Raw genomic sequence first — 15,678 nt, 5'->3', positions numbered from 1 at the left:
TCCTCTTGATTGTGGCTCTAAAATATAAGGTCAACAGGTATCCAAAACATTAAGCAAAACATATTCACATTAAAGATTTAACACTGATGGATAAATTATATGGTCTTCCCCATGGTTGCCAAATGAAGGGTACAAGAAGCATGTACATCCACAGACACCCCATTCATATGATTGGCCCCCTGCCATGATATAAATAAACAGAAAGTGATAGCTTTGTAAATAGCTTGGCTATGACCCTGTAATAGTCTAAATACAGTAGCTCTTCTGTTTTGGTCATGCAACTGTGCATTTATGATATACAGCAATGTGTTCACATGAATTATCGTATGTACAAGATGTACATGCTATACAAGATGATTTATATGATATAGTCATAAAACCATTAACATCCTGGACAGTCTGCCATGATTATTGAATTTGTGTTCATATGTTCACATGGTGGCGTGACTGTATGCTGCTGTGCTTGCATATTTATACAAGTGGTAGTGTGTACAGTACAGCGTGTACACACTGGCATCTAGTATTATAGGGGTCGTGAGGGGTGGAAGAATCTAATTCAGACAGGCAAAGTCGTATTTTTCTAATTATCACTGTTGGTCTGCAGCCTATTAACAATAATCCATTTAAATTACTTTGTGTCACATGACCACCACAAATGTTATTCAGTATTTCACATGGGATTCTGACTATGGCTAATTTATTAAGGATTTTATAATCAGGAGTGTATATAATTTTTTAGTCGGGTACTCAGGTGAGCGTCAAGAGATGGTGTTTGGGACTCACCCCATGCATAACAACACAATGTTCTTCAATGTCCTCCTCTCTGTCTCCCTCACTGTCCTCAGCTTCCTGCATGGTAGATGATGAAGATTCACCTCTCAGTCCCTGGTTGAGCCTCTGATTAGTTGCCTCCATCCACAGCTCAAACAGCTGACTGTGAGTCAAATGTGGTCATCTTTGACAGGTGAATGTGCATCAGGGATGAGAGACGAGTATGTGACAGACAAGATCTGAACTTGGTTTTTATTATGATGAGATGTGAGAATCCCCTCTCACATGTTGCACTGCTCAAAGGCAGTGTAAGAGACAATTTAACCACCTTGTTGATGTTGGAGGAACAATCTGGATTGCTTGTATTTCCTATTTGGAAGTCATACACAGTGACTTCCTGCCTGCTATAAGCACAGCCATTTTTTTGCAGTGGAGTCTCTGTCAAGTTGCAAGGTGTTTTTTGTGATGTCCTCTGATCCATCAAAGAGAAGCCCCCAAAATGGATGATGGAAATTATTTGAGCTTTTATAACACCCATGTTTTGTCTCCTAGATGAGAATGCAAATGACATATCTTGCAACACCTTTTGGTCAAGTGATCTCTGGGGCTGAAAGACAAAGCAGAAGCACCAAAAACTGCAGTCCCTCAGATGGTTATTTGAGGCGTGCTCCAAAAGCAAGTCAGTCTCCATATACTCCCTATTAAAATGGCCAATCTTACAAAGAAATAAAGATGTTTACAGCCTGGAAAAAAGTCTTAGTCTCTATAGCTATTATCCTTGTTGACAGACAGCACCCCACAGTATAGGGTTGTCTTTTTATATGACTGACTGGTTTAAATAATATTAAGGCTTAAAGTTATTCTTAATTATGGGCATAGCAATTTTGAGTGACAGCTAGGTGCTACCTTTCAGCAAACAGGCTTCCTTTGCCACACTCCACCTCTTGGCCCATTTTCGGATTAGCTGGGAGTTTGGCAGAGTACAGCAGTGCCAAGATGGCAACAACCAGAGCCAATGTCACTGAACTTCAAAATGACTCTTCATAAACTTGAACACAGAGACATTATTCACGGAGACTACCATGTTTTATACAGTCTATAATTTCGGTGCACTCATCATTAGCTTGAAGCTTCAAGCTATGACACATCTTCTAGCCCCTTTTCAGAGACAAGTCTTTTATTCTATTCAGTTCGGTTTGACGTTTCTTTGTTGGTGACAAAACGCCAAAGTAACTGCATATTGTCTGTTGTTTGTTTGATATCTCTCACAGTATCTCTCTCTTCATTGGGTCAAACGTGCAGGGGAGTAATGTGTATTGATGACCTTCTTCTTCTTCTTCTTCTTCTTCTTCTTCTTCTTCTTCTTCTTCTTCTTCTTCTTCTTCTTCTTCTGTTGAGTTTTATAGTTGCTGGCATCCAGAAGTGGTGCACAACTGCCATCTGCTGGATTGTAACAGCTTCTATGTGCAGACTATTTACAGTGTCCACACAAAGTAATCCCATTCACGACATTGTAATTCCATAACCGAGACCCAATGCAATTGCTGCCTGGTAGGCAAAGGTATGTTTTGAAACAACTGGACGTTGTGCATTTCTGATTTTTGTCATGCATGGGTACTTGTGTACCGGTTATGTTCACCGTTCTTTATAACATTTTCTAGTAAACAAAGGCACATTAAATTGTGAAAGTTTGGTTACAGGTAGCCCTGTAGTGTAATGTTTCCATGAGTGGGCCCTTGTTTTGTTTACAAGTAAATAATATAAGCAATGCAGGTTTTGAAACTTAAAAAATTGTGGCTTTGCAAAAAAGAAATGCATTCAGCCTTCAGGGATAAACCCAGTGTATTTTGATGAGAAACCATGTCACCAGATTTTTGGTCACTTCCCCCTAGAACCACAAACAGCCTTTTTAACATATCTGTGCATGTGCAAATCAAATAAACAAGATACAACTGGTTGTCTTAGAGGTGTTGGTCGTCGCATCTTTCCCCTTGATCAAAGCCAGGCTAGCTGTTTTCCACAGACTCCAGCATTCATACTTAGCTTACTTAATTAGCTAGACTAACCAAATCCTGACTGCTAGCATTAGTCCAATAACATTGTCAAACAAATAAAAAGGATATAAATTGATGCAGCAGAGTCAGAGATATCATCTCTAATTCCACACATTTGTCATCCTTGTCAAATCGTGGTGCCTATACTGTGACGGCCCCAGGGCCTTAGTTCTTTGAGGATACTGTGTGTGCTCTGTCTTGCAGGTACTCATCTGGGTGGAGCTAGGAAGACATCAAGTAACTGGGAACACCTGGCCAGTGTTCCCAGGGTACTTAAGCCCGCCTGCCCAGTCCGCGTGGGGGTGGGGGTTCGTGCTCGTCAACCACAGCAGCAGCAGCGGGCTGCTGCCACGCTCTTGTCCGTCTTCACCACGCCATGCTGCCTTCTGCGTTTTGAGTTATTGTCTTTTGGTTTCGCACTGACAACATGCACCGCATACCCTACAACACATCCATGCACCCTCACACACCACTGATACTGATTTCCACACCCCATCGCATTATTTATTGTTTGCAGTATTTAATAAACTTTTGTTAATTTTTGGAGCCGCCCGTCTGCATCTCCCTTATTTGTTGCGGCCTACGAGCTGGCCGTAACAATACATAAGGTAACTTGACTGCCAACAATTCGACAGGAGATTCAGTCATACTATACTAGTAATGGATCATACAGTCTGGAGTCTCAAGCCTAAAGCGCAAGTGAGGAGCGGGCTGCAGAGGTCTGGTAAGTACACTTCTTTTTCCACACCCCCAGATTCTTTTCATTTTGCAACCTGTAGGCCTAATCTACTGCCCCAATTGACACTGACTCAAATGATATCATTTAAGGCAATTTCTTAGATTTCACACAACTCTCTCTGGAGCCACAAAAGCCTTTATATAACTTTTTTCACATATGTAGGAGTACTTCCCAACAGCTGTAAACATACTTTGATGTCTGAAGTCGGTGGAGATCCCCTCCAATTGACATCAATCTTCTCATATCATTCTCAGAGACGGGGGAAATACACGTGTTTTGTGTTGAACTTCATCATCGTGAGGTGAAATACTTTCTGAGTTCTCACCTATTAAGTCTCAAACTGATGATGAGCTGTTGTAATTAAGGAATAAGCATGTGGACACCTTTGATGCTTCTATTTCCTTCCTTATTTTCATTTTATTTTTATCATTATTATCAAGTGGGTTTTATTCTTTGACTGATTTTATATTAATTTTCTGAGCATGTTTTTCTGTACATTTTATGTCTTTTTTTATGTGAAGCACTTTGAGCTGCATTTCTTGCATCTAAGGTGCTATACGAATAAAGTTTATTATCATAATTTAGATAATTTACTATGCATACTGATTGCTAACTGCACTTGAGTATGCTTAATTTACAGTGTGAAAGAATTACATACTTAAAAACAGTCCAAGAAATAGTACGTAGTATGCAGTTGGGACTATTATGTTCTTCTCTGAAGACAGGTGCAGATCAACACCTGCCCAACTTCTACAACTATATTGATGACTAATGTTGTTTATGCTGCTTCCTATTACTGTTTCTTGCTGCAGAGACACAACTTCCTCATCAAAATCAATAAAGTTTCAATTGATCTCTTGTTATACTGCCTCTTTTGACTACATGGTGTTATAAATTAATAGGTGCCATTTCTCACTACCGATCTGTCGAAATATCCCTCTGTCTCTCTGTCTGACCTTGCTTGCTTTCTACCTTCACCTCACTGTTTGTTAACACCTGGTACAGGTCAACCTGCATTAAATTTGTATACTCTGTATTTGATTGAATCTACTTTTCACATGTAAGTGTAGGCATATACATGTGGATATTGCAGGTTGTTTTGTCAATGATGCAGAATTCTATGCCAGTCTGGGGTTTCTTGTCATTTTTACAGCAAAAAGGTGAAGCAGTAAGGAATTTCAGTACTGATTAAAGAATACTTCTATCAAAGCTTGATCCTAAACATGGCAAAAACAAAGATCTTTAAACCTGAGCTGTGAGACAGAGAGAATAGTGGCAGCAAAAGAGAAGTTATAAAAATAAGATCTCATTCCAGTCTCAACAAAATATCTGGCATGACCAAGTGCATTGGCAATGACTGAGCCATTAAATGAAAAAAGTAAGAGAAGAGTTTGGATAGTGTCTAAGAAATGGTTACAAGAGCTTGCTAGTCTTAAAGATCAGAGAGGAGATTTTACTAATTTCTATTAAACACATCGGTTAGTCAGGGTTGAGGGAGCAAGGTGCATGTATAGGGGAGTGAATCTGTTCAGTCTCCCCCTTGACTGCTCTGGCCGCAATCATAATCCACCACCGACCTCTACACTCTAGTCGTCCAAGTCTTCTTCCCCACGAGAGCTGACATACTCTGGTCTACTATAATGAACCCACTGAACCTCAACAGGGCCCTCTCATGTATTAGCAATGTTGCAATTGACGCAGGCAGACTGCAGGGACAGAAAGGAAGAATATTTTTGCACTGCATGTCAGTGCTTTGCTCTGGGTAACTGTCTGGTGGTCTGAAGGGATCAGAGAGAGACTCCTACCAGTCACAACTGGTATTGCAAATTGAGATAATGCCTCTGGGTAAAAGCAAATAATGTAATGTGTGTTAGTCATGTGATCTCAGAAAAGTGTTGTGTAATTTTATCACCGTATACGTCAAGCTGGAAAATGAGACACAATTCTGTATGTGCACAATGTGGTCTGATATATATATATATATATATATTTTACAAATCTTTTACTCAAATCTGTTTACTTCCTTTCAAGTCTACAGTAACATTACTTTCACCTTTCCTTTAGCTTTGTACATACAGTTAATAGGATTTACCTAAATACTAGATACTATTTTTTATAGTGTCCTTGATCTTTTGTTTGCATTTTTGATCATACTCTAGACTGCAGAGATGCTTATTACTTATTGATTACATGGAATGTTTCCATTACTGGTACGATTATAGTGTATTCAGGTACAGTTAGTGAAATCAGTATTGAGTGTTGTCATGTTACATCCACTAGTACTGTTTCAGCCTAATTAGCATAACAATGTTCTGAATGGTCATGGTGGTTCAAAATGAAAAATGAAGCACAATGCATATTGTGTTAAATTGGTCCATTTGACCATACTGTATGAACATAATATTTGAACATTAATGGACTTACGTTATGTTATGTCATAATACGTTATGAGAAAAAAATTCAACACTACAACCACCCTAGATCTCCTTCAATGGCTCCCTTCTAGACAAATAATATTTTTTATGCAGCTTTTACCCAAACATGTTAGAAAAAGTCATATCAGAAGCACTATTCTGAATTGGCCCCCTGCCTATACAGTGTGTGATATCTATTGTCTCTTGAATAATCTGCCAAATTGATGCACTGCAGTGGGCGAAGACTTATGCCAGAATGAATAGGAATTCAGTTTTCAAAACCTAAACTTTTTTATGTTTTGAAATTTTAAATCCCGTGATTCTGAGGCAGAATATGGAATATATAATCTATCCAACATGTTCTGTGCTGCACCTTGGTCTCCTCCCAGTTGGACGTCCAGAAAATCTCCAGAAGGAGGTCTCCTGGAGGTATCCTGATCAGATTTACTTCTGGATGTCTGACCTCCTCACCCTGTCTCTGAGAGTGAGCCCAGACACCCTGTGAAGGAAACTCATTTCAGTCACTTCAATCTCAGTTTTTCTATCAGTCTCCCATAGCTGTGAGAGTAGAGTTGGAATGCAGAATGACTGGCTTGGCTTCCTTTTCAACTCTACAATCTGGAACACAAGAACACCTGCATTACTGCCAGTGCTTCACCAATTCAATTGTCAATCTGTCAATTGACAACCCATTTTGATCACTTTGTTGAGGTCTTACATTATTTGCTTTGATAGAAGGGCAGTGAACTGATCTGTTGGGATTCCTTTACTGGTATGGCCCTGAATAAAAATCTCCCTTTTTAACGGTTTTGAAGGAAAGCTCATGCTACAATTCTGAAAAAATGAAAAGGTTTTTATTGCTACCTGTTTAAGAAACTTGGGAATGCATTACAAAGAACAAATCATTTGAGTGGTTCTTCAGGATCAGAGACTCCTGTCGAAATAACTGGCCTTCTATTGCTGCAATTCCATATCAAACAACAAGTTTTTACTTTTTTCCATTGGAAATATCATTTGGTTATTCCGAGTGGTCTTCGCCTTTTTCCAAGGTGTCATATGTGGAACCAGCTGATGTGTCTAACAACCAACATCATGAAATCATTGAGCTGCAAAGCAATGACCCGGTACTGAGAGCAGCTCTTTTCAAAACTGACTCTTGCTAAGATTTGGTTCTGCTCGGAGTAAAATAATGAGGTTTCCAAACAGGATAAAGTTTAAGATTATACATTTCTTTAATGTGTTGAGCAAGGTTAGTTTTTTATTTCTATTTTAAGATTAAAGATAACAAAAAAGAAAAGGAACAGAAGCAAAAGTTTGGGCATGCTGCATTGTCAATACTTATTAACTCTCCCTTTGGCAGGTATCACAGCTTGTAAAGGCTTTTTGCAGCCAGATTGGAGTTTTTCAGTTCTTGTTTGGGGAACTTTTGCCTATTCTTCCTGGCAAAAGGCTTCTGGTTCTGTGACATTCTTGGGCTGTCTTGCAAGCACTGTTCCTTTGAAGTCTATGCACAATGGCCGCATAAATCATGATTCTCATCTGTCAGGAACAAAGGTGGAAGGAACGGAACGTGATGGTTTGGATTTACTCTTTTGAAGTCTGTTAAGGCTAAAGGAGATATTTTTTACAATAAAAAATACTAATCAGGGTCTCAAAAAATCCGATGTCCTTGTATAAATGCTCTGAAATCACACTTCCTCATGTGTTCCCAAAATCTTCTAGTTCTGTAAGACCAGCATCATCATCCTTTATTTCCTCTTACCTCCCCTTTCAATTCTTTTCAGCCTGGGCCTCTACCCAGGTAACTGTCTTAAAACCTCACCAATGTCTTGAATGCTGCACTGGAATATATCCTCCAACTGCAGTGCAGTGCTAAGTGCAGGGCAAACATGACCACAGTCCTATTCTAGCCATAGCCAAGTAGTTTTTGTGCCTAGACCCAATCAAACCTTTATCACGATGTGGTAGATAAGAAAAATCCTGTACAGTACTCTGTGACAGCTATTTGTAAGTGTGACTTTGGAAGGCACTGAAAAATTATGTCATCCTAGTGTTGAGAAGTTAGAGCACTGGAGGTCAGAAAAAAGGAGTTGAGTTACTCTTTAAATATAACACCTAAATTAAATAAAATACGTAATGAAAAAGGAATATTTTGTTCACCATATCATAATCACTGTGGCTGCCAATTTACTGAGTTTTAAATTTTTTCTTATTGTTGTAGAGACGTATTTCCCCACAAAAACCTGTGGGGATCAGCAGTTTCCCCTCCTTTTTCCCTGTCGTGTCTTGTGTTCCCCCTCCCCCTCTGTCTCGTCTGTCTTTGCTGTGTCTGTGTGGTGTGTATGTTTCCCTGCAGGGTGTGGCTGACAGGTTGGACTCAGCCTCCTCCTCCCCTCCACTCAATCATTCAATCAAGACTCACCTGCTGCCACAGTATATAAGCACCAGATCTCCATTCAGTATTCATTGAATCCATGTGGTAATGTAGTATATGTAAGTATATTTTTGCTCTTGCTCCTTGCTTGCCTGCCTTCCTGGCTCTTGCTTTTTGTTTTGGCTCAGGTGCCTTGCCCTCACCTGTCTCCATCCATACCCCTTCTGTCTGCATCTGTCTGGCCTACTTCTGCCCTCGAGTCCTCCTCAAGCTTTAAAAATTCATTGAATCAACAATTTGCTTCTGTTCTCAGTCACAAGACTTTAAACTTTTCAGATGCCATGTCATCTCTGTTTAAGTGTGGCATTTTGGGTCCTGTAAACTGCTTAACACAACAAAACCTCTACAGTTTAGTGATAATTGGAAAATTATCTCACTCCGACAGCTGCGACAGGGTCTTAACGCAGGTCTCTCTCTAGTATCATCTTCTATTGCACCAACAATGTGACATCACCTACTGCAGGCCATAATGTTGTTTCATCTAACATTTCCATGATTGTCACGCTCCCTTGACTGCCCCTCCTATTAGTCATGGAGCTCTTTGCTTCAGAAAGACGGGGACCATTGTCTCTTTATTTCTGTCACAGAGCGCTGCTCTGATGACACGTCGTTGTCAGCTATAGCCTTTATTAATATTTTCTAATTGTTTCGGGTCCTCAAACACCACTACTGACGTTGTTAAACTTATGATTTCCTTGGCTGATGTCTGATGGCAGGAGTTGGAGCTGGACCCATTTCATCAGATTCAAACCACCTGTGTTATTTGTACTTGCACTTGTAGTGAGCCATAATATTCCACAGTACCTTTCAATTTCAAAAGATATAAGCCAACTGAAATCTTAAATCAAAGTCCACTCAATATTTCATCAGTGCTTTCTCACCATCACATTCCTCACCCCTGGAGCACAGAGGAGAGGGCCAGACTGCAACTGATGAAATGATCATCATTGGCTGTAGAAATCCAGGAGGACATCAAATAGCATTAAAGAACTGCAAATCAGAGTGTCAATAGTTTTCAATAATAACTGACAACATCAGGCATATATCACCATGTACAATTTCAGGTATAGTTTTTGTGTGTAAAATGGCTGCAGTGAACATAACTGCGCCATCAGGCTCCCAGAGCACACTGACACTGCAATGGCTGCCACATACACTCTGACTTCTCCAGTCTCCTGTCCCAGCACAGCTTTGGCACATGCACATATGGATTGTGCAAATTAGCAAAGTCTGGAAATTAAGCTAATGACAGCTCTCACAACAATCATTACATTCCATACTTCATAATGTAGAGTTGTGGCCACAAATGCAGCAGTAGGTAGGTGGTCTTATACAGCAATTTAGGGACGCTTATTATGTGAATAATAGAATCTCATGAACGCACATTTCCTCATGAACCAGTGGCATTCATCAGGCGGAAACAAGCAATTTAGAATAACTTTGTGCAGTTAAGAGGGCTTGCTGAATCCGACTTGGAACACTTGTACTAACAGGGCCCACAGGAAAAAGTCAGAGGGATTTAGGATAATACGAAAATGTGCTTGAATAAGTCCCAATGTTTTCAAAATCACTGTAATTGGTGTATGTTAGGATCTGTTGTTCTGGAATATTGACAACATTTTCTCAAGCATTTCCTAAAGACTTTCCTGGCCAGAAAAGACATGTAAGCTGCATCTTACCTACACACTATGACCACACAAATTGTATTAACCCCTCCAAAATTATACTGTGACATTGGTCAAATGACAACTAAAACTAATTTAGTGTGACACTGCATGGAATGTTTCCCAAAAGGCAAAAGAAGTACTGACAGACAGAGGTTTGTGACAGCACATATAACGTATAAAATTAGCCACCAAAACACTGGATCATCTATGTAGACATAACAACCAAATAAGGGATTTAGCATGTAAAATCTGTTGAATTTCCACAGATTTTAGGCAGATTTGTGATAAAAATTAAACTTGTTCACTCTGCTGCTTGTGCACATCTGACTGAACTAATGAGAAGTTCCTGACATGGGGATTATTTCCCTATTTTTTATCCTATCAGATGACAAAACTGCTCTGTTGCTTGGACCAATCGGAGACTAGCTCCCTGTGAGAGATAAATCCCGTCTGCAAATTGAGAGCAGCTTTCGAGGACACAGATCTGGTAGCAATTACTTGTGCCTGTGCAGGGCATAAAAAGCCCTCTGGACACACATTTTACACAGTGCATGTAAAACACAGAATGTGAAATGCATTCTTTAACATTTTGAATATCATTAATCAATATCAAAAGTCTGTGCCAAAATTACTGGACACTGTGTTGAATGATATTGGATGTTTCCTCCTACATGTGGCTGTAACATTGAGCAGAGAAGCAGAGTTCTGATCTGAAACTATATTCACCGATTGGACCTGTCAAGGCGTTGGGTTCATTTTTACTATGACTGATGCTACTGCACATTGTTCAGCTATCTGCTGTAGTGACTGGCATAACAAACGAACAGTTAACCACAGCAGGAGTTAGTGGCATTTTCACTCCCCTTATGAACGTGCCAAGAGATATCATATTACACTGATGGTTGGTGATAATGAGAGTGTACTAGCCATAGTCTTCACAGTGACGGATCTGAGTTAAAATATATATACATACATATACATATTCATATATATTGCCTATGCCTGTATCAACAATTGTGTAGCTGGCTTGCAGGCTTTACCATTCACGATTCCGTGAAAGAGTCAGCATGGTACTAAACACTAGGCTAGGGTAAAAACTTTATTTGAAGGGGTGTGCATAAGAATGACATGATATTGCCATAAGCATGATATGACATCTGTCATGAACATGAAGGAGTCTTTATGAATGTTTATGACTGTGGTCATTAAGTGTGCTTTGGTCAATTATGTCATTTTGAATGCAAAGTTGCTATTGTTTGAAATGTCTTTGTTATGACAACTTGACTAAACTACAGGGGCACAATTCAGACTTGTCATTAAGATGTCATTAATTTTAAAGACACTGTTACATGATTTTATAGCAGTGTCATGAAAAATTATTCTTCACCTCAACTGCAGTGGCACAATTTGGATTTTTCAAAATTTTAGTTAACTGTTAGTTAATGCTTACTACTGCTTTAACTAGTTTTAATTAATGTATCCTTAAGTTTTATTATACTGTCAAATGATTTTATGAAGTGTCATTAACTTTCATTAAGTAGTCATTAAATTGTATTACACTGTCAAATTCTCTTAAATAACGCAGCAATATTACAGAAGAAATGGTATTTTTTGCTGCTACCATTAGCTAGTTAGCTCAGTTAGCCATACAGCTAGCAGTCATTTTAGCTGATTCGGCCTAGACTGGGAGCTTGAAGCACCAGGGGAGTTTTGGTAGTTACACTGCAAGCACAGGAGCTTTGGACCACTGGGGGGATGAGGTTTTCAGGCATGGGACTGGGGGAACCCAGCAAGTAATGCTGGTGGGGAGAGGTGTCAGAATAGGCAGCAGAACCATAGCCATTTAAGATGGCAATGGAACCAGGTTCAACAGCTTCCCAGTGAACACAGCCAGACTGGAGCCAAAACAGCCTCAGAGGGCGATTAGATAATTTCTTATTTTGAGATGCCAAAGTGTTACATGCTGACTGCAATGTGTGCATTGCCACTAAATCTATGGCTTATTAGCTCAACTGTTGGTCTGTTGCTGTTGTGAGGTAAGTTATTTTCTATGCATGAAAAAGCCTCTCTAAAGTACTCATATAGCTTTGTATTTGAAGAAGAACAAAAACTGCAGACTATGTGAGCCCCATCAGTTTGACATCCCTCCACAATTGATGCATGTCTACAGGTCCTGTTTGTGTAAAAATGTAATAGTAATGTAATAGTAAAGTACCTCTTCTTCAAGATATGTCTATGGGTTCCAGTGACCTTATCCAAGAGTCAATTCGTGAAACTATGTGAATGTGAAGATGCATGTAAATCAATAAAAGTTGAATCAAAGCACAGTACTTACTGCTGCTGGATGTGCTGCTGAATGTAATGTGGTCGCACTTGCTGTGGGGCCGGCTTAACAGTTAGTTTCATCTGGGCCATGTTACTTGGCGGAGGGGGGGCAGAGGCATAACCATTGGGAGACACTTGCTGAGGTATGGGCCGCTGGGGTACCACATTGTGTCCATTAGTGTGTCCAGTGGTGTGCCCGTTGGTGGGTCCATTCCCAGGTGGTGCTGGAAAGGGGGGTGTGTGCGCCGTCTTCTGTTCGCATGCCTTCCCATTTGAGCCAGGCTTGCAGACACAGAGCTGAGGCCTGAGGCACATTCCTCCATTCTGGCATTGAGGGATACAATTGGCTACAACACAAAATCCAGGCAGAGCAGAGAGAAAGAAGAAGAAAAGACAGAGGAAGGAAAGACAGACAGAGAATGAAAATGAGTGATGATGGTAAGAGGTCATACTGGACTTGACTGTTCATAATTTTAAAAGCACATTCCGCCTTATTCATTTATGTATTGCATGATATCTACAACAAGGTTAGAAGGTTAGAAGAAGAATGCTTCTCAAAAAGTAAATATATCATCACTGTCTCAGATTTAGAGCTTTAAGCGTGCTTTCACACCTAATTGGTATGATTCAAACAAACTCTGGTGCATCTGCCATTCAAGATGGGGTGAAAGCCAACAAATGAACTGGTGCAGACCAAGCACCCACACTATGACTGTCTGACATCATGGGTTGATACTTACACAACATTATTTATGACATAGAGGGTCCACTTGCAATCTTGACTAATAATGTTCAGGGGTTAAATTGGGATGTGTGCGGATGGGAAGTCCTTGTAAAAGGAGACTGGGGAGTTGGGCATGGGTGGGGTGGTTTCCACAGCAGAAATCAGTTACAATGAAAAATGTAAATACTGTGTTGGATGTTAATTGTCCAGAGTAACAGTGGTACTGGTTCTGGAAAGAGATGTGGCTGTTCAATTTCTTAAATGTCAGTTTCTTTCAATGCAGTTGATCACTTTGAACTAAATTCCATTCCCTTCATTGTACTGGTACAGCTTTAGAGATAGATATCTCAAATTAAATCTAAATGGCAAGATGCCACTAGGGAGAAGCATGAACATTTTAATTCTTATTGTGTCACTGTTGGTTGCCATGGCTATTTATTTCTGTATTTCTTATTATTCTTTGTATTTTTTTTTTTCTTCGACCGTACTTTTTTGGATCACAGCAAATGTTTGTCATGGTGGCTATTAATTTTCTTTTTAAATATCTGTTGCAGTTATTGAGATACACAGTTTACAATGACAGTTTTTTGAATGGGTGTCTATGGGATATCTCATAATCATTATATCTCACATACTATACATGCTGAAGTAATCATATCTTGTGCAGAGGTGCCCCATGGTGGTGTGCTCAACATATTGGCCCCACAGTATAAATCAACTTTAACTGCTAGCAAAGCTATGAATTCATCACTGCTTGTAGATGAGTCTAGTTGCATATAAATCAAACATACTGAGCAGAGGAAATGAGGACTAGAAAAAAAGTACAGAGAAATACAAAATAAAAATAAGATATTGGCTCCTAGAAGGCCTAGATCAATAAACCTAAAAGAGTTTTCAGTAAGGTAATCATTTTGTGGGTCAAAATTGTGTTTTGTTGAAGATGCTTGTTGAAAGAAGAGGTGGTTGGCAGAAATTTGACCTGTCACCACATACTGTTAGAGTAATGATGCAAAACAGACGTATCCTTACAGTAACATATAGGAAATAGCACAATAAATTGTGTTTTTATTAGAATGCTTACTGACTGCCTTCTTTCTTAATGTACATCAGTGATTAGATAGATTAGAAGTATCGTGCTTACAATAATGTCATTTCTGCAAATTTTTAGCAGCAAACTGAAAACTCTCTGTCATAATCCATATGCCATAAAAAATATTTTGATTCTCCAGAGGAGATATTTGGACTTCACCTGAAAATAAAAATGTACCTGCAGCTTTGATGGTGCTGAGCATGACCACTTTGTCAGTTTACCTGTTGGTTAATATGGCCACCATAAAATCACAGTGCTACATCTGACAACTTAAGTAAATTCTCCTTGCTGTGCAATGTGTGTAAATTGTGCACAGCCCTAATTTGGAGATACATGGATCGATCTTGCTGCTGTGTGATGGCCACAGCCGCTTAATAAAAGCCAAAAAAGAACACTACATTCTAGATTTGTTTGGTCAGAATAAGACAGTATCTGAAAGTGGATGTTTCAAACTAAAAGTAGGAGAGCTGGCAACACAGTGATACTGAAGGAGATGGAGCTCCACGGGCCTCCAGCCCAGTTTAACACCTGCTCAAAAGTATTAAGTGAAAAAAAACAACAGTGGTGAGAGTCTTAACAAGAGAGGTCTTTATCTAAATAAATGGTCAAGCCAATCGCCTCACATCAGTCACTAGCACAGAAGGGTCACTAGCAGATAGGTGGACAATTGTATGGTGTAAATAAGAGACAGCCGGTGAACAGAGTTGGTAATCTCCCATTTAACTTTAAATCCATCATATTATTGTTAAAGCTGATCACTTCAAGAGATCTGAATTAGGACCTCCAGGATTTAGGGCTGTGAATCTTAACATTCACTTCAGCAGTGCTGTAAATGGCAGAGGTGGCAGAAATGAGGATGAGAGAACATTCACGCACCAAACTGGTGCTTCAGCAGACTGGAAACTGCACCAGGAGAAGGACTGATGAGGTCTGGATCCCAGTTATAGTTAGAGCTTTTTCATAAGGCTGACATTTTGACATAAAGCAGTGGTGCTGGAGATGTTTAAATTGCTGCGCCCAGTTTACACTGCTTTTGTTCAGCCCTGCCTTATGTTCACAACTAGGACTGTCAGCTTTGGTTAATTCTAAATAGCCTGACACCCATAAACCAGTAACTAACCAGTTAATTTTGAGCTGAGGAGCATACTAGACTGCATCTCCCACTCAGGATTTCCATTTAAAAAAACTGGTGCCAGTCCATGTGTCCTCCACATTTTACTGCAAGGGTGAATTCCCAGTCTTCTTGCTGTCATACAGTATCTCCTCAGAGTCCCACACATTTCACATTTTTAATAACCAACTGTTGTTAATCTGAAAAGTAACTAGTAACTAAAGCTGCCAGACAAATATAATGAAGTTAAAAGTATGTTTGCCCCTGAGTGTGTGCTATGATGAAAAAGAAAAAGGAGGATGACTCGGTGAAGAGCAGGATGATTTCCCTACCTCATCAATTTTGGCCT

General features: G+C 39.7%; 1 protein-coding gene across 4 annotated transcripts in view; it reads right to left on the bottom strand.

The window, feature by feature from the left end:
- ltbp1 (latent transforming growth factor beta binding protein 1) overlaps positions 1-15,678 on the bottom strand; it is a 175,920-nt gene that overhangs the window by 128,648 nt on the left and 31,594 nt on the right. For all 4 annotated transcript variants that reach the window (XM_070978139.1, XM_070978140.1, XM_070978141.1 and 1 more), the window contains exon 3: positions 12,415-12,751. In XM_070978139.1, coding sequence (XP_070834240.1) covers positions 12,415-12,751 — 337 coding nt within the window. The remainder of the gene's footprint in view (positions 1-12,414; positions 12,752-15,678) is intronic.

This window comes from Chaetodon trifascialis, chromosome 13, assembly GCF_039877785.1.
Source record: "Chaetodon trifascialis isolate fChaTrf1 chromosome 13, fChaTrf1.hap1, whole genome shotgun sequence".
Classification (NCBI taxonomy): Eukaryota; Metazoa; Chordata; class Actinopteri; order Chaetodontiformes; family Chaetodontidae; genus Chaetodon; species Chaetodon trifascialis.
This window is presented reverse-complemented; position numbering and strand designations above follow the sequence as displayed.